The sequence below is a fragment of the Manacus vitellinus genome, unplaced genomic scaffold (genome assembly GCF_001715985.3).
Source record: "Manacus vitellinus isolate BGI_N305 unplaced genomic scaffold, ASM171598v3 scaffold_67_pilon, whole genome shotgun sequence".
Classification (NCBI taxonomy): Eukaryota; Metazoa; Chordata; class Aves; order Passeriformes; family Pipridae; genus Manacus; species Manacus vitellinus.
In genome coordinates this window covers 2,531,399-2,549,970 of record NW_021940737.1, presented here as the reverse complement: position 1 = coordinate 2,549,970, position 18,572 = coordinate 2,531,399, and the positions used below count along the sequence as shown (strand labels likewise).

Sequence of the window (18,572 nt, the reverse complement as noted above, 5' to 3'; positions counted from 1 at the left end):
CAGCTGGGCAAGTGAATGCAGCCTGGTGGTGAATCTTCTTAAGGGAAAGGATCTGTTCTTTGCAAGAGGTTGTTGTTCTGGTAAAAGTATTTTCTGTATCACAGCCAGTGTGTCTTCATTTCATCTCCTCAACTTCTGTCTCCCTTCTCCTGAATCTCCATTTCACTGATCCAGGGACCATCCCCTACTGGATAAGTGCCCAGTGATCAGTGGGAGGAGTGGGAGGACCACACCAGCACTCTGCTTTGCTGTGCTTCCTCTTGTTCACTGGCTTTGGCCCTGTGAGTTTTATGTTGCTTTCTTAAAGCCAAGCCTGACCAGGAAGCCTGTGGAATGTTCTTACCATCATCTGTCTTCTCCCCTGGAAGGCGGAGCACTCTCCAGAGAAAGACAAGCAGTGGTTCCATTTTCTGCTTGGGTGAGAGGTCCTAGAGCTCAGGATTCCTGTGTTCCTGGAGCAGGGCTCTTCTCTGCTGCTCAGCCTTGGTGAGGGAGAGCTCATCCATTGCTGGGCCTCAGGAGATGTTCAGGATTGAGAGTGGATGGAGGTGCCTGATAAGTGGTTCTGGAGCAGAGGTCTGTTCAGACCTTTCTTTATCTCATTAGCATTCATATTTACAGATTTTTATCAGTTAGCTGCCCTACACAGGTGAAAATCTGAACCAGTTCTCCCTAAACACACCAGTCTCTCTCAATCATCAGGGGGCCTAATTATGTACTCTGGGCAATTGGCTGGAAACTTATTTCTTGGGCAGTGTGAATATGGTGCAGAAGCAGTTACCAGGAAAACATTCTACCAAACAAGATTCGTTCTTTGACAGCATGATTCGTGATTTTGCTTTTCTGAAACGAGAAAAAACTATGCAAACAGTCTAGTAACCCAACAGAGATGGAACTATAAAAAGAAAATCAGTAATTACAAGGGAGAGCACACATACAATGGACATAAACTAGCTACTAGTAACCTTTAGCAATAAGAATAAAATGCCCTGTTAAATTAATGGCAATTGGTCATGAGCTGTCAGTTTTCTCAGGAGTATCTGGGAGAACATTCCAGGAATTAAGAAACAGAGCATTTTCATCTTTTGCCTAATGAGGACTAATGAGAGAGAGTGTAATCATCTTATTTCTAGCAAACAACCACACTATTCTCACTAACAAGAGGAGATGTAGAAAATATCCCCAGAGAAAAGAGAGCATCTCTCCACTTGTACTGTTTAATGTCAATAGCACCATCAACTTGCATACAATTACTCTCAATTTACTCCTGGTTCCAGTTTAGGAAGGAGATTCAAACCCAAAGAGAGTAGGATTTACTTACTAGTAAATACTATTCTAAAAAATGAGAGGATGTACCCACCAGTGTTTTATTCTGAGTTGGTGCCATATGCTCTTCGTCTCGTTCCAATGGAATAACAACAAACCTGTCTGTTCCCACTGGCAAAGATTCTCCCTTCTGCTGACTTCCAGCTTGGAAGTAGCCAAATTCACTTCCCTGAGCCCCACATCCCACCTCACAGGCATTTCTGGACATGAATAAACCCCTCTGCCCTCAGCAGCAGCTGAGTGTGCTGTGGGAGAGCAGCAGGAAGGAATCCAGTTCTGGCTGTGCTGGTTCTCTGCACCTTTTCCACAAGCTGAGTCTTGGAATAAAACTTATTCCCTGGCCATAAAACTCAACAACACTTAGTTCTGAGTTTGAAAAAGAAGTTTCTTTTCAAATGAGTCATTTTCCTTCGTTAGAAAAAAGCAATTTGTATTCATATTTACTTAGGGGAATAGATATGCTTCTAGAGGAGTAATCCCAGCTGTGCATATTTTCACCCTAGCCTGTTCCATTCCAGCTCAGGGTATCCATAAGCATGTCTTGCAGGCAGGTGCAGTTGAGGGAAGTGGAAGCAGAGTGGTTCATGAAAACAGCAGTGAAATATCAATAGCATTTCAAGGTTGTATTCCTTGTAAATAGCCATAGGAGGAATATATTAAGTGCTGTTAGGTCTGTGTGCCTGTGGATGTAGGAGAGATGTTACCCTTTTTTGCATCTTGTGTTTATGACTTGGTTTTCAACTACTTTCTGATGATAAAGATGCATATTCTGCAGGTAAAAGATGAATTCATAGAGACCACATAATCAGAATCTGCTTTGTATTCCTACCTCAAATATACTTGAATTTCTTCTACACTTCAGAAAATTTTTCAGACAGTGCTTCATTTGAAACCAGGCTTCTTGAACTGAGAATTTTAAAACATTGTTTTCCTTGACATTTTATTTCTATGAGTGAAATATATTTTGAATTACAAAATCCACGGTGTCAGAAAAAAGTAGTCTTAGTTCCTGGGATTCTTGATAGTGTCTTTTGTATTCTTGCTGTTACTTGTAAAAAAACAACAACAAGAGCACTCAGGTCCTGTAGAGAACTTTCCAGTTTTAAAAGCAAAAGGAAATAATTAAACCTAATTAATTAATTATTTGTTCAAGATGTACCTTGTTATTATCCTCATTTTACAGTTAGAGGGGAAAAAAAAAAGAAATGAAGCCCAGGGAATGCTTTCCCATTTTCTTAAATGTGAAGTGACTTCTGCAGCCAGTGCAGTTTGTGGGAAGTGGAAGCAGCTGAGAACCTGCACACCTTCAACCAGGGCACTGAGATCCTTCCCTTCCTGGGGGGCTGCACTTTCTCAGCCACAGTTTCTTTAAAGAACTGAGATGGACTGTGGAAAGCTGCACTCTCGTGTTTGTGTGAAACAAGGGACCTCTTCTGGTTTCCTGCCTCTTTTTCCTTTAGGGCTGATAACTTCATGAGTGATCTGTGTGTTGGAAGTGCTCTCTGTAGGATTTGATGCTGTAGGTGAAGTCTTGTGGACACAAAAGCTCAAGTCCTGCCCTTGGGGAGGGCTGGTGTGACTCCACAGGTGAGGTGGATGCAGTCCTGGAGATGTTTGGGAGGGAGCACTGGAAGGGAGATACAGCTTGGAGCATCTTGGGCATCTTTCTGCCACTGTTGTTAGGATCCACAGAAATGGAAATATTAAATAAAACTACTCACTTGTATAAACTCCTTTTGTCCTTCGCTTTACCAGGTCCCTGGTTTGCAGTTGCAATTTCAGAGTCCCTGTGTGATGTATTTTAGGAGGCTTCAATCAGCTGGATATGTACCCTGGGACTGGAGCTGTGTCTGTGCTCAGCCTGCTGTGAGGTGCATCAGCCATTCCCTTTCATGAGACACTGCTCCATGACCTAACAGGCTTTGAAATCTCCACTGTTTTCTTTCAGAATCCATCTGTGTCATAATTTGGGGTTTTTTTCCTACTTTATGTTTTTTGAATTCCCAAATTCCTCATTATTCTTCTCCTACTAGTGAAGCAACCTTAATTTAACAGAGCTGCTTTTAATAATGTCCATGTTGCACTGAAGTCTAACACAGAAACTTACTTTCATAGTCTTTCATGTGAATAATTATGTACCTTAAAGCTGCTGTGTGGTAGTAAAATCAACTGTCATAATTAATTCATCCATGGAAGGACAGAATAACTTTGTCAACTGTGTATTTACAATAGTCTGAAAAGGGAAGGAAGAATTGCTCTGGTTTTGTTGACATTGAGGTATGTGTGTTAGAGGTAGGAGAGAGCTTCTCTCCCACTGGCAGTTATTTAAAAATAATAGGTTATAAGGTTAATTGTTTCAAAATCTAATAGATACTCAGAAATAATTACCAGAACTAGTGCTTTTGTAGTTTGTGTGCTCATGTCTCCAATCATCTACAATGTGTGTAAAAAATAATTGGATTTTCTTTAAAATCCTATTTAATTTTCTGTAATGATAGAGAGGCCACCATCCTGCTGGCTGGTGCTGCTTTTCAGGCTGCCCTTCACTGTTGGAAAATGGCTCTGCTTTTTCACCACTTTCTGCTTCCTCATATCCATATCCTACCCTGTCAGTGAGCTCATTTGTAAAGGCTAATGAGCATTACCCCAGGCTGCAAAAGTTGTATTTCTTTCTTTTGGCTTCCTAAGAACCTTTTTCTGCTCACACTGACAGTAAAAAAGGCCAGACCATACTTAAAAGTTGCATTTCCTCAAATGACAGAAACCAGCTGGATGGGATTTTTTTTTTTTTTAAAAAAACTTGGTTATTAATTTTCCAGATTGTCCACCTGGGAAGTTTTGACTATTCAAACTAGGAATAGGGTTGTCTTTATGCAATTTAACATCCTTGGGTAGAGGGACCTAGATATAGAGAGTATTCAGAAGCTTAATCGGGGTGTTCTAGCCCTCAACAGCAATGTATTAGTAACAACTATATAATTAACAAAAAGATATAAATCACTTACTGTTTACACAGTAGTAGTTAGAATACATGTGGATGTTTTAGTGATAATTTTGCATAGCTCAAATTTGATTATCAAATTTACGTCATATCAAGCTGAACAGAGACAAAATTATTCTGTAGATAGAAAACATCAAGAAAAAAATCTCTGTTTAGCATTCTTGAGCATCCACCATCATTTGCAATATAAGGAGGTTATGTCATTTCTGGAGTGGGAAACAAATGATTTTACTAATATTAGTTAAAGTATGAAATCTTTTGTTCAGGTAAGTAAAGGCAGCAGAAATGACTTTGTGCTTGTATGTGAGAACAAATAAACCCTTTCTAATCTGTAAGCAGATAAAAGCTTGAACAGTTTGTTTTTACCTTAAATGCTTCTTACAGAGAATTCTAGTATGTTTTAAAAGGCAGCACTAGAGCAGTGAAATCTTTAAAGAGAGGTGGATTTCTTTGCAACAGCCAGGTAGAGGAAAGAACAAAACCAGATCTTATGAATGTGGTTCATATACACCTGCAGCCCCGTTTTTAAAATCCTGTGAATTCAAGTGTCTGAGTGACTTCAGGGTGAGAGGAAACAGCCTCAGGTTGCACCAGGGGAGGTTTAGGTTGAATAAAAGAAAAATTTCTTTATGGAAGGGGTTGTCAAGCCTTGAAACAGGGCAATGGTGGAGTCACCATCCCTGGAGGTGTTTCAAAGACACGTAGATGTGGCACTTAGGGACGTGTTTTACTGTGGACTGGATTGGACTCAAATGATCTTAAAGGTCTTTTTCAACCTAACTGACTCCATGATTCCAGGACTTCTGTTTTTTTTCACCACGTGTACTGAATATTGGTGACCCCCAAAGGTTGCCTGTGAACATTTAGCAGTGTTCCTGAGAAAGTGGGGCTGTCTTTGCTTTCTCCCCATCAAGCACCAGAGGTGTCTCTTCTTTAACTGTTTGACAGCACGAGTAACCAAAACTTAGGATGAAGATTTAACTGGGAAAGAGCAGAAATTTCTCATTGCCATAAGGCTGAACTTCCTGAAGTTTAGTGCAGGGAGGGGTGTGACACAGGCCAGGGCTCACCACACAGACCAAAAAGGACAGGAGAAATTAAAATCCTTTTTGCTGCCACACCCAGCCTCTTGAAAAGGGCATTTAAGCTGTAGTGATATTTAGAGGAACCAAGAAAGTATTTTAAGGAACTGTGGCTCTTGGAACAGGTCTGTTTTCACTGGGACCAGACCATCAATTAGCTTCATAGTGGCTGCAGGATTTGGAATAACACCTTATTTAAAGAGCTTTTAGATGGAAACCATACAATCATTTTCCTGCAGAATATGGGACATTCCTATTTTGCTCTTTTAAAAAAACTTAGCTAAGGGAACCTTCTGGTAATGCCAGTGATGAGCATAGTCTAGAGAAGGCTGCTGGTGTGAGGTAAATTTTTTTCCTTAAACTTTTTCCTTAGCGTTTCAGGTGAAGCAGATTGATCAACCTCCTCCTTAAGGCTGCAAATGTCCCTTAAAAAATACAAACAACAGAAAACAAATGGCTTCATCAAGTTCCAGTTTAAGAAATTGTAGCGTATCTGAGCCTCCCGTGACAATGGAATTGCTGAGTCGGGTGGTGCTGGATACTCAGCTTAACCAGTCTCCTGGAATTGCTCTTCCCACAGATCTGTACCCCAGATTTGGTGGTGTTCCTGGCATGTTCCAGCCAAAGGCTGAAGGAGAGGTTACTGAAGCGTGCGGAGCAGCAGGGGAGACCTGATGATAACCTGAAAGCCACCCAGAGGAGACTCATGAATTTCAAGCAGAACGTCGTCCCCTTGGTGAAATATTTCCAGGAGAAAGGGCTGATCATCACAGTAAGTCCTTCAGGATATGCCTCTGAAACCCTCATTGTCGTGGTTGTACTTGGCTTCTTGTACCTTTTGCTGTAAGACAGGCTGGAGGAGTCAAATTGTGTTTTAGCTTAATTCCATTGTTATTGAAGTGCTTAATGAAGACAATGAACTCATTGAGCACTTGACAACAGTTGAATTATTGATGTGTTCTAAATTACATACTGTGTCTGGTTGTAATAATGCACAGAACTTGGTACCATGAGAGCACAGATGGCCCATTTTGTTTCTTTTCCTCGCCTAAATAACCTGTGTAGTTCACATTGGTGTGTTCTCCTCACAGCAAGTGTGACTAATTCTGTGTGCTGGTCAGACTCCTGGGCTGAGCATCCCTAATTGCAAAGTCATCTCTTGATATGAGGAGCCTTAATAACAAACTTCAGCAGCTTTCTGAACTTCAGAATGAAAATCCTGGGGAATTATTACATTGTCTTCTCCAGAGAGTATGTGTTCTGGCTGAGCATTGTGATCAGTTCTGGTTTTAAGGATGAGAGGACTGGAATTCTTGGAAGTGTTTATTCATTATTGAGCAAGTGGGTGTAGTGCTCCTCCTATAGAAAGCAAACTTAGCTCTTCAGGAAAAATATGCCTTTGTGGATAAATCATGTGGAGCATCTGGGTAGAATTGCATTTCTGTGATGGGACCTGTAAAACAGATTTTTTTCCTATTCAAGTTCCTTCTACTCTTTAATTCTGTTTCTTCAGAGTTCTAAAGATAAGTTCACCTAAGATATCTTTTGAAAAAAGCAGATGTTTATGATGGGTATGGAAATGACAACATGGCATGTGAACGGTATATTAGTGTCCACTAAGGACAAAGAAACAGCCCATTTTCACATAAAAGGAAATACAGTTTTGCATGCTATTTCCCTACAGAAGGAGGAAGAAAGAAAGAAAATAGCATTGAGCCTGCTGCTTATAATGCTGGACCTGGAAACCACTGAAATACTGTGCAGATGGGAGCAGTGCAAGGACTAGAACAGCATCAAATAGAATTACAGTAGCCTAATTCCTAGAGGAGTAAATCCTTGAGGCAAGGTCAGGCAAGGTCAGTGTTGTCCAGGAGGAAATAAAAAATTTGCATTTTTCTTACATCTTTACCTGTACCTTGTCACTGCTGTTCAACACTCTAAATCTGGGACATTTCTTCTAACTAGCATCAGGATCCTACTCAGGGACAAGAAGCAGGACTGTTTGTCTTATGGGGTGTTATAATTTTAGAATCACAACTCAGATTTTATACATCAATAGTAAATATGTTGTTTTTCATCAGTAAACAGACTAAAAGAGAAAATAAAAACTCACTGAAATATAACTAAATATGATTAATAAGCAGACATTATATATATGTATAATTACTCTTAGACACTGTGTAAGCAAGAAATAAAAATCTGAATTCCCAAAGAAGATTCATTTTTGTGCTCCAGAAGTTACTCCATATTGGTTTGAACATACTTTGGTTAATTGAATTAAAAGCCACATTCTTCTTTAAGGTCTTACTGGTCAGGTTGCTTAGGTGTAATTCTTTCCCTTCATCTTTTTTTTCAGTTGATCTTTGATAATTTTCTGCAGTACTTGGCTTGTCCTTGTTTGGTGCTCTGTGTGCCTTGTGTTCTCAGTCTGGGCATGGTATACCTGCTCTCAGAGGGTAGTGCTGTTTGCTGCTTTGAAGGAAAGAAGTGAGGCCCCCACCTCCAGTACTTCTAAGAAATACAGCTCTGTCCTTTCTGAAAAACTCCCTCTTTGAAATAAGTATTTGTAAACTTCATTATAATTAAGAGAAGTAAAGATCTGATATTTTCATGAACACACAGTCTGTGTTTAAAATTCATTTTAGCAATCTGTCACTAGTCTTAACAAATCAGAACCTGACTTTACTTAACTCAAATTGGAATTCAGAAGGTATGGAGACTGTAGTAATACAGTTTTGGACAGGGAGTATGTAAATAGATGAATATGCTGGAATTTATTGTTTCAGTAACTTTGAACAAAGATTAAAACCTTATGTATTGTTTACCTAGACAGTAACTAACACACCAGTTAGCTGGTGGGGGAGGAGATGCTAACTGGATGAAATTATAAAAGGGAGAACAGGTAAGTGCCTGGGTGACCTCAGGCATTGTAATGTTTAGCAGAGGACTTCAATTCTGAACACCAATTCTTCCCCTCTCCAGTTTAATTTGACTGTAATCTGGTGTAGATATTGGTGTCTTTATTGGAGAGCAGATCATTGGCTTCCAAAAATCTTTCAGTCAACAGTTCTCAGAGAGCTTGGCTGTTCTTTGTTTGGTCTGGATGGAAAAAAAATGTAGAGAGCTCCTCATGGTAGCAGTGGAAGCTTCTCCTGCTGGAGACAGGATCAGGTCCAGTCTGCCTTATTTACAATGATTCCACATAAGCACAGTGCTTCAGTGGCAGCCTTTTTGTGTTAGTAAGTCTGTGTGCATTTAAGGGGGGGAAAAAAGGACTGGCTTTGTTAAGACAAAAATACTAGACAGGAAAAGAAGGCTCTGACCCTTATTTAAGCAGCCAGAACGGGACAGCATCGTGTGGCATACATGAAATGCATATTTCTCTGATATCTTCCTTGTCCCACTTGTCCTTTTAGGGAATTTACCATGCCTATGAAAACATTAAAATGACATTAAGATTAGTCAGAGAAGTGAAGGGAACCCAGAAAAAGCAGCTGAAGCTGGAAACGGATTTTGAGCACAAATTTAGAAGTTAAACAGTGGCGGGTGAGGGAAGGAGCTGTCTGCCCTCATAAGCATCAAACAAGCCTAATGGCTGTCAACTGTCACAGAAAAATTCCCCACGGAGCTGCGTTATAGAAATTTTTCTCTTGTTTTGGTTAAAAAAGGAATTTTGCTATAGGATTTGCACATTGACATGAGCTTTATCTGAAGGCTGTGACTTATCAAAACGCTGATGAAAATATAAGTTATAATCTCCTTCTAAAGTTTTTGTGTTATCATTTAGCTGCCCAGCTTGAGGTGTTGGTTTGGGCTTTTTATCTGTTTGTTTGTGAATGCTGATTCCAAAGGACCTGCCCTTACTCAGTCTTCCTTTAACTTTGGGCCTGTCCCTGGAGAAATGTGGGACCTGCAGCCCTTTGAGCAACTCTCAAGGTCAATACAAATCTTACTGATAACAAACTGTTCTGTAAAGACAGGATAGAAACCTCCACCCTGCTTCCAGGCCTGAATGACAGCCCCTGCCAGGCACTTATCCCAAACCAGAATCCAGCTCAGAGAATCTTCTCCCCAGGGGAGGAACACTCATCTGAACACAGAATGAGTAGCTGCCTCTGTTTTTATGGTGGTACTTGCTCTCACCCTTGCAGTTTTGCATTAAACAATCGTTAAAAAGAGAATTTTAAAAATCCCACTCCTCCTTCCCTGAAGTGGTGCTGGATGTGGGCAGCTGTTTGTGGAAACCTTGAGACCAGAGATTCTGTTTGAGATTCAGGAGTTTTGCTGTACGGTTCCTAAATCTTTATCTGGCCCCACGAATATATATGCTTATATAAACATTAAAAAATTTCTATACAGGGAAAATGAGAGGTGGGATGGGAAATAACGACTGTCACTTTTTCACTTTTTGCTAATTCAAGGCAAGAACGGTGAGTTGAAGCCTAGAACAAATAAGAGATGTCTGCAGTCACAGAAAGCTGTTATTGAAAATTAAGGCTCTCTGTGTCTCTCCTGTATTTCATAACTCTGTTGCAGAAAAACTGGGCTGTGAGAAAGAACCTGGAACTGTTTCTTGTAAAACTGCTGAACTAGAGGGAGTTTATTCATGTTCTAATCACTGCTAGTTTTTACACTGTGTCTCAACGCTATTTATGTGTTACTGTTTTGTGAGATATTTTGAAGAACACACAGAAGAAGGTATGTAAATGAGTTTTGTCTAGAAAGGAGTCTAAACAAACTGTTTGTAAATATATGCACATTTTATGTGGGAAAGATAGATGAATAATTTGTGCATGTGTGGAAGCATGTACACCGTAAACACTTTTCCAAGCTTCAAAATATTTTCAGCCTCCCATTTTATGATTTATGTCAACAAGTTAAGTCTGTCAGAAATACCAGTGTCTACCAGGGAATGGCCAAGCGTGGAAACTTGCCATCTGTGTCCGTGCAAGCAAGCAGAGAAACCTTGAGGGTAGAAAGTCTTTGCTGAGGTGAATAGCATCAGTGCAACACTATGTTCTCTCCTAACTTTGGAAGCATGGCAATTTAAATAAATATCTTCTTTTGGAAAACTGCCCTGCCTCCTGTACGCAGTTGGTAGCTTGAATGAAGTGGAAGTCTTTGAAAAAAGAAATAAACTTTGACAAGTCTGGCTGTAGAATTAGCCAGTGATGAGTGCATGGGCCAAGCTGATTTAGGAGCTCCAGAAAGAGAGGGGGAATGCTCTTTCTGAAAGCCATACTATTCTGAATTTTCACATTTCTGGTGCTGTGATAGCTGATACATGTTTAAAATTAACAGACGGGGTTTTTTACAGATCTGATACTAAAGATAAGTAATTAAGCCAAGTTATCATGCAGAGAAATGAACTGTAAGAGATGTTTAAAATAACATGTCCTAAATGTTCTTCAAGTTATTTTAAACGGTTCATCTTTAGGTAATTAAGCTGTGTCCTTTGGGTGAATATTAGCTTCTAATTTCGTTCCTGTAGTTACAGTGATGCTTAAAGGAGATTAATTTCTCTTATTTAGATGAGATATATTAAGAAACCAGCTTGGAAAAAATACCTCATCTCTGGGAAGACCATTTCACTGAATCAGAAATATTTGGCACCCATAAGCAAATTTCCCTGTCCTAAACGACCCCTGATTTTGTGAACATGCAGCTGAAGAACCAAAGCTGCATTTCAGCCCTGCTTTGCAGTAAATGATAAAGTACCACTTTCTGACCCAAAGTTCCATTAGTGATTTCCAGCTCTGATTGCCACTGGTGGATCTTCCCTGTGCAAAGTTTATAATCAGTGACTTCCTGATTTTGTGGCAAAACCATTTTGCTGCCATTAGATGGAGAAAATTTGCAGATCAACTCGTGCAAGTTGCTACATCAGTAGAATCAGGATGGGCTTTCAGCTCTCACAGTCCTATAAAAATGTCACTACATCTGGTGGGTTGTGCTCTACAATTCCAGTATTTAATATCCTTATTTCCTGAGTCTATCACTTAGCATCTAAGTTGCTGTTGTTAACTATTTCTGTTTCCTTATGCAAGTGGCAACTGAATGTTCTTTCTGCTAGAAATCATCCTCAACTTTGATTCAAATGGGCAAAACGAGAGTGAGTGAACTGGCCTCTAGTAGTGCAATCCAGGATCATCCCGGAATTATTTGAGCATTTGCTCCTGTTCCTTCTTTCCTGTAGATGTACATGAAAGAGAGGGGAGACATAAGAGATTATACTTTCTTGTTTTTTAATGCATCCTGAAGATAAATTTATTTGCATTTGTGAATGCTCAGGTGTTGTAATGATGGAAGCCATTGAAGTGTCAGAACCGTCAGCAGAAAGTCTGATGCCACTAATATTCTGGACTTCTGGCATTTTTCTCTGGAGTTCTGTAGTCTTATTTGGGCTCAGCAAGACAGGGTTAGATGCAGCTGCAGTGTTGGTGGAGAACTGAGAGAGCTGGAAAGCTGCTCATCCCTGTGTGACTCAGGGAACACGCCACACTAGGCAGTGCTGAAGCGAGAACCGTCACCTTCCCCTGGGACATTTTCCCTGTTGCAGAGTGTTTCTGATAGCTGTTTGGAGGAGTTTTTATTTTTGTTAATACAACTGAAGAATATCTACCAAACAGTGCTTTGATGAACTCTGTGAAATATTCAGAATTAGGAAAACACTGCTGTTGTGTTAAAGGAATATGTCCTTGCTCCTTCCATTCCCTGATCCTCATGCATCTGGTGATCACTAATGATTATTTTGATTCTTATAACTGTGGTACCTCATTTAGTGTCAGGACAAACATCTGTGGACATCATTGTGTAGACACAACCTAAAATTCTTGGCAGAGACTCTCCTGTGAATCCTCTGCAGTTTGTCATGGCTGTAGCTGTATATGTGTCCTTATCCTCTTGCCCAGTTATCATTTCTACTTCCAGGGTTAAGAGTTGTACCTTTCCATCTTATATAGTGCTGTGGTTTGTTCCATTAATGGCCAGTGAATATAACTGTCTGTTCACCTTGCTGTCACCATATCATGTTCTGCAGTTCAGTAGTTTGCTTAAATAATAAAACAGGAAAAGAAGCCTCACAAGACATAACTGTAACACTGCAGTCACAGATACTGTAATTTTCTGTGAAGAAAGAACTGGTGTCTCCATTCTCAACTGTTAATCTCTTTTTATGCCAACACAGTCAGTCACACCAGTCATGGTAAAAGAAATAAAGGACTTAATGTATAAAATGTGGCATCTTTTCACTATAACTTGCTGTGATCAGTTATTTTTATCTAGGGTTGTTCATGCATATGATACCCCATGATCTATTTTGTTAAAAATGTAGTTGCTAAAATAACATTGGGTTTAGGCACATATTTAGATTTTTTCATTATATACTCAGCTGAATTTCTCCTTCCATCTTTAACCAGAATGTCAGATTGAAGCTTCACATTCATGTTTTCAACACCACTACTTCAAAATCCTCTGCTCTGTCTAGCATGCCATGTCTTGTCATTTCTTGTATTCTACAATCCATTGTGTTGTGGTAATAATATAGTTTTTCTGATGTCAAGGTCACCTCCCTCTCCTGCCACTGCAAGATGCCAATTAGGCAATGTAAAAATATACTTTTCAGTAGTTTCCCACTGTGTCCTGCCTCCTGGGCTTTTTTGGTTGCTCTACGGAAAAGAACAGGCTTCTCTGTAAATGCAGAGTCCCCACAAAATGGAACTTGGAATGTGGGCAATACTGGTTTTAGTCGAGTTGATAATTGAATTTATCCATCCTTAATACATTGGAAAAAAAAAATCCAGCAATCCTCTTTGTATCTGCACCTTCCTGCAAGGATTTCACTGCATATTTTCTGCATAACACAGATCCACATAACCCCCAGGCAGGTGTTTCTTTTACCAGAACATTCTCTCTGCTTCCTTCAGGCTGTGTGTGTCACCTCGGTCTGCTCTAATGGCCATTAAAGGTTTGGTGGGTACTTCAGCTTTCATCCCTGACCCTGGTCATGGGTGCAAGGCACAAATGAGCTCAATTCCAGCACTGAACAAAGGCTTTTCTGCATTTATGCAACTCATGTTCTCTCTTGAACTTCAGAAAGAGGGTCGGGAGCCACGTGAATTCTGAAATGAGTTTGGTTTTAAGAACCATTCATTATACAGTTGAACTACAGCCAGGAGACCACTCCTCAGGAAAATCAGTGAATTTAGTAGGGGGAGTGTAACAGACAATAAGTTAAACCTGTCTGGATATTCTCTCACAATAACAGAAACCATGTCAGTGTTTCTTGGGAAGATGACTCTGTTAAAACCTTTAGCTTAACGACCACTTATGTTAGTGAGAACTTCTGAAATAATTTATTTGATAGCTTCTTGTTAAGCCTGTACAACAATTTGTTATAACCCCAACCTGATAACATACCTTCTAAATACTAATTATTCTCTAAGTTAAAGGTTACAGCCGTCTTTTTTTACATTGAGCAAAGTTCAGGCAAAACTGCAAGATTCCCTTTTTCCCCATGAATTGCACGAGCATGGGGAGCTTGGCTGACTTCTAAAATACAGCACCTTGGAAAAAGATTTACTAGAAGATAACTTGACATGTGATGTATGAAACCACACTTAAATATAGCCCTTTTTGAGCACGTGATTTGTCCTGAGGATGAAAAAGGACAAATAAAAAAAGTCTTAAGCTTTTTTCTTAGGAGCAACATCCTAAGACCCAGTGAAGAGCTTTTAAAGGAAATGGGGTCTGTTTTGTTCAGTGTCAAGTGGTGCACATAATCTTTTGTTTTATGAGGTATTTGTGTTTAGTCAGTTCCCCTGCTCCCCTGGCATAATCTTAAATAAAGAGTAATAATTAGGATCTACCTCTAAATTATTTTCCTTTTTTTACAGTATAGACTACTCTCAAAACTAGTAGAATCAAATAAGAGATTACAGTTCTCTGGACGTTTCACACCGAATTCCAGAAGTTTCTAGAACTAGAAACTAGAGCACCATAGTGCAAGCTAAAGGAAACTTCTACCATTTCACAAGGGTGACACTGAAAACAGCCACAGTGTGAGGAACACCTCGGTGTAGACTCATCCAACAGAAGAACAGAGCAGTGGGGAAGGAGCTGCAGTGATGGAGAACACTGGCCAGAAACTATTTTAATACAGAGTTTATAAAATAATTACTGTTCAGGAAGTGTAAAGTAGTGGATTCTCTTTTAGAGTATCAAAAGCTTGAATTTTCTGCATCAGTGGAAGCAAAGGGCAGTTACAGCAGTTCTGATAGATGATGTTGTATAAATACTTGATATAAGCTGTTTAACTTGCTTTTGCAATAAATTATTGATACCTTAACAGTGTATGAATAGGTTGTTAATAGACCCTCAAGGGTTTCAGATATTCTATAATGCACTTAGCTCAAACAAGCAGGTAGTGGACAGCTGAAGGGAAATGAAATGATACTGAAAAAAAGATTACAGAGGCTTCATTTTTATCTTTCTTGGGTCTTTCTTTCATCTTTCTCCTACAACACACACTGTTGGCACATGACATGCATTTCTTGACCATATCCCTGTCCCTTCTCAGACTTCATTTATATAGTGAGGCTGAGTTTTCTGATTTGTACTTTCCATGTCCTTGATCAGCACAGTGGCCATTCTCTGTACTACTTGTTGGCAAAACGTTCCTTGGACATTTATCATCCTTTTTAAAATAAACTCATTGTATTATTTAATTCTTCCCTAAAATTATGTTTCATTTAATAGCCTCTGGGGAGGAATATTGTCAAAAGCTTTTAAAAAGTTAAATAAATTATGTCAATCAGGTCCACTTCATCCACTTTTTTTTTAATGATAGTTAGAAAATGCTTTCAGCCTACATAATCCTGTGGGATTTTGTCCCACATTTGTTTCCAAAAAATAGATGCTGGCTGCAAGAATGTCATATTCCATGATGACTAAAGCAATAGTTTCTGTCAGCATCTCCTGAGCTTGCCAGCTTTCATTTATAAATCAAGTGGTCTCCGTTATGCTTCCAAACAACATGCTCCAGTAATTTGGATGTGGAAACAGAACTTTCTGGTACAGAAAATAAACCAGCAGTGGCTCACTTCTTGCTGCAGGAAACAACTCCATGTCCCTGCCGAGGCAGCGCGGTTGGAAGTTGGGCTTTATGAGCCCATCCTGAGCTCCAGCTGACATTGGCTGAATATTGTCCTGTTTGATACGAGTCATACTTGCAGAGATAAATAATTGATTTCATGAAAATTTAGCAGTCTTCAGCTCAAGGTGACCAAGGAAGGGTTTATTATCAAGGATTCCGGTGCTGTTTATGAAGTTTATTAATGCAGAGACCATCACTGGAAACACTATTTATCCTGGATCAGAATTTATTTAAATGCACAGGAACTGTGTAGCTGGGAATTAAAATTTATTTTTGTCTTCCAAGGGAAACAGAAAAGCTAGTAATTTTCAAATGTTCCAGTTCTTCCAGTGTGAAATTCCATTTTGAATAGCTACAACTCTTGCAGATGAAATTATTTGTGTTGCTAAGCTCTTTGATGACTAAAAATGTCACATTATTTCCTGAATTAAATGCAGATTTTGCATATGGAACGCCCACAGCAGCTAATGTTGAAGCCCATGGTATAGCCTGTGCTTGTTCTTGCATCTGAGTCATTAGTTCTCATGCTTTAATAACTTGCTAAATTTGCAGCTGAAATGAACTCGGGACTTCTCTTGTTAGCTTTCCGTTGGTAGCATTCTTCCTTGGAAAACTGTGGTGATACACGGAAAAACTGTGGTTTTGTAGTAATTGTTATGAAATCATCTAATGGTAAAGGACCAGACAACAATATTTTAGTATTTTGTATTCAGAATCTCTTCCACAAAAACCAACAGGAGGAATACTCTTGATCTTCAGAGGGAAATATTTGCCTTTATTTGGCAGCGGCATCAATGTTTTTCTTTGAAGTGAAGTGCAAACTGCCAGTGGAAGAAACTAGGGTTTATAGGAAGAAATGTCTTTTCTTTCTGAGTTTGTCTAATTTTTTTTTCTTTTTTAGTTTCCTTTTTTGAGTTACTTGCTGTTGCTTGTATGGACCTTTTTGGGAACCGAGTGTTGCTCTATATTTATTCAGGGTGCCTGTCTGCAGCCTGTATGTGCTGAGGGAGCTGATGCTAGAAAATTATTCAGTTTTGTTTTGGACAGAAGAAACAGTGACACAGGAGCTCCAGGAGCTCTCCAGGCAGGGGAAAACGTGTTTTAAAAAAACTTTAATCAGGAAAAGTCCCTCTACACACAAACATATTGGTTGATGTCAATGTAGCCTTAGGGCTCATTCTGCCTGCAAGTGCTGTTGCACTCAATATTGAAAAAGAAAAAAAGGAATTATTGAGGAAGGCATTTCTTTGACCATATTGGTAATCAGGGCTGTCTCACTGAATGGTGTGCTGTGGGAATGTGAACATTCCAGTGCTTGTCTCATGTGGTGCTGGAGGAAATAAGGGAATTACGCCGTACAAACTGGTCCTTTGCCAGTTTATTCCCCAAGAGTTCAATCCGAAGAACGAGGGCACATCCAAGCCCCACAGGAGTCTTCATGGCTAAAGATGGAAGAAAAACTACTGCAAGACAGGCATTAGTACTGTGGAAAGAAAAATCAAAGGCATCTGGGGAAGAGTTGGGCAGTTCTAGAGCTTCCTGGAATGTCACTGAGCTGAATGTAACAGAGTGACAATTGCAGTTGTTACTGACTGAGCTTCATGCAGCTTGTTTGTGCTGCTCTGCCCTTTGTCTGGGTTTTAAAATACTGAATTTTGCATTAATGCTTCGTAATTTGCAGCATCACTGAGCTCCAGTAATGTAAGCAAGGATTTTGCAGGCTGAGACACAGAGGGCTGTTAAGTTGGATGATTTGGGCAGCATCCAATCATACCTGACTCTCCATAATCAGTTGTGTCTTTCCCCCTCCTTTAGAGTTAGGTGCATTAAAGTAAAAAATCAAACAATTTGTTCTAGACCCAGTGGAGGAAGAGAGTAAGATGATCTCTCCCTCAGGCTGAATGTTTTCCTGGATTTTAAAGGAACAGAGTAACAAATCACAGAGCATCTCTTAACTCAGAGTGTAATTAAGTTTTCCATTTAGGCTCTTCTGAAGTGATCTGTCTGGATGCCCAGCACCACTGTTCTGTTTCTTTGTAGTACCATTTGCCTCTTTAAAGGCAATTTCCTTGAAAAAGTAAACCCACAGTGAAAATTACTCCAACAGTGGAATGTATATTTTTTTAAAAAGAGAAAAAGTAAGTGTTTGTGCCTTCAAGGTAGAGAAGATCTCTACATGTGCATATGCTAAAGCAGCTCTTTGGTTTTAATTAAACTTCAAAAATAAGTAGTATGAGTGGACTTTGCTGTGGAAGCTGCTGAATGGATGTAATGCATGTCAAGGTGCAAGTTTTCAATCCTTTGTAAAGTGAATATGTACACAAAGTTTCTATGTAGAGATGTTGGCTTTTATTTGGTGTTGGTATTAAGTTACTTCTAGAAGTAACTTATCTGACAAGTCAGGTAAGCCAGGACAAACACATGCAAATCATGTCCTTAATGATTTGTGAATTCATGCATATGCTGCCTGATTCAGTTCTGATTCCTGAGGACAATTCCAGAGTATTTATGGGGGGGGTCATGGCAGTGCAGAGAAATGGCTGAAACATTTTGAGTTGTTTATTACTGACTATGTTAAATGGACTTCAACTTTAGAAAGTTTAATAAATACAAGCCTGTTGGAAGCTCAGAGACCCTTTGAGAAAATGGAGAACATGATGCAGAAATGCCTTTGGAAATCAAAGAGCAATATGTTTGCTTTCCACATAACAGTCACCAGCCATCCAGATGAACATCCTTATTGGGGAAAAAATTACCCAGCCACTGCTCTTCAGTATCTGCACAGACAGAAAGGCTTTGCATCTTAGTGTTATGAAAAGTATGTATGTTCCAAAACCACTCTGTGGCACCACTCTCTGCCTCCATCAGCTTCCCTATCAAACCAGTAATTGCTTTATCCCCTCAAGTCCATTAATTTTCTGTCTGCTGTGCCACCCAATTATTGATTTCTCCCCTCATCCTGATCAAATCCAGCTCTCCTTCAGCTTGCCCATGTTCTGCTCTACAAGGG

The 18,572-nt window shown here is 39.6% G+C and overlaps 1 protein-coding gene across 1 annotated transcript in view; it reads left to right on the top strand.

Annotated features, from left to right (window-relative positions):
* AK5 (adenylate kinase 5) overlaps positions 1-18,572 on the top strand; it is a 75,153-nt gene that overhangs the window by 11,564 nt on the left and 45,017 nt on the right. The window contains exon 5 of the mRNA XM_018083767.3: positions 5,990-6,181. Within this exon, the coding sequence (XP_017939256.1) occupies positions 5,990-6,181 (192 nt within the window). The remainder of the gene's footprint in view (positions 1-5,989; positions 6,182-18,572) is intronic.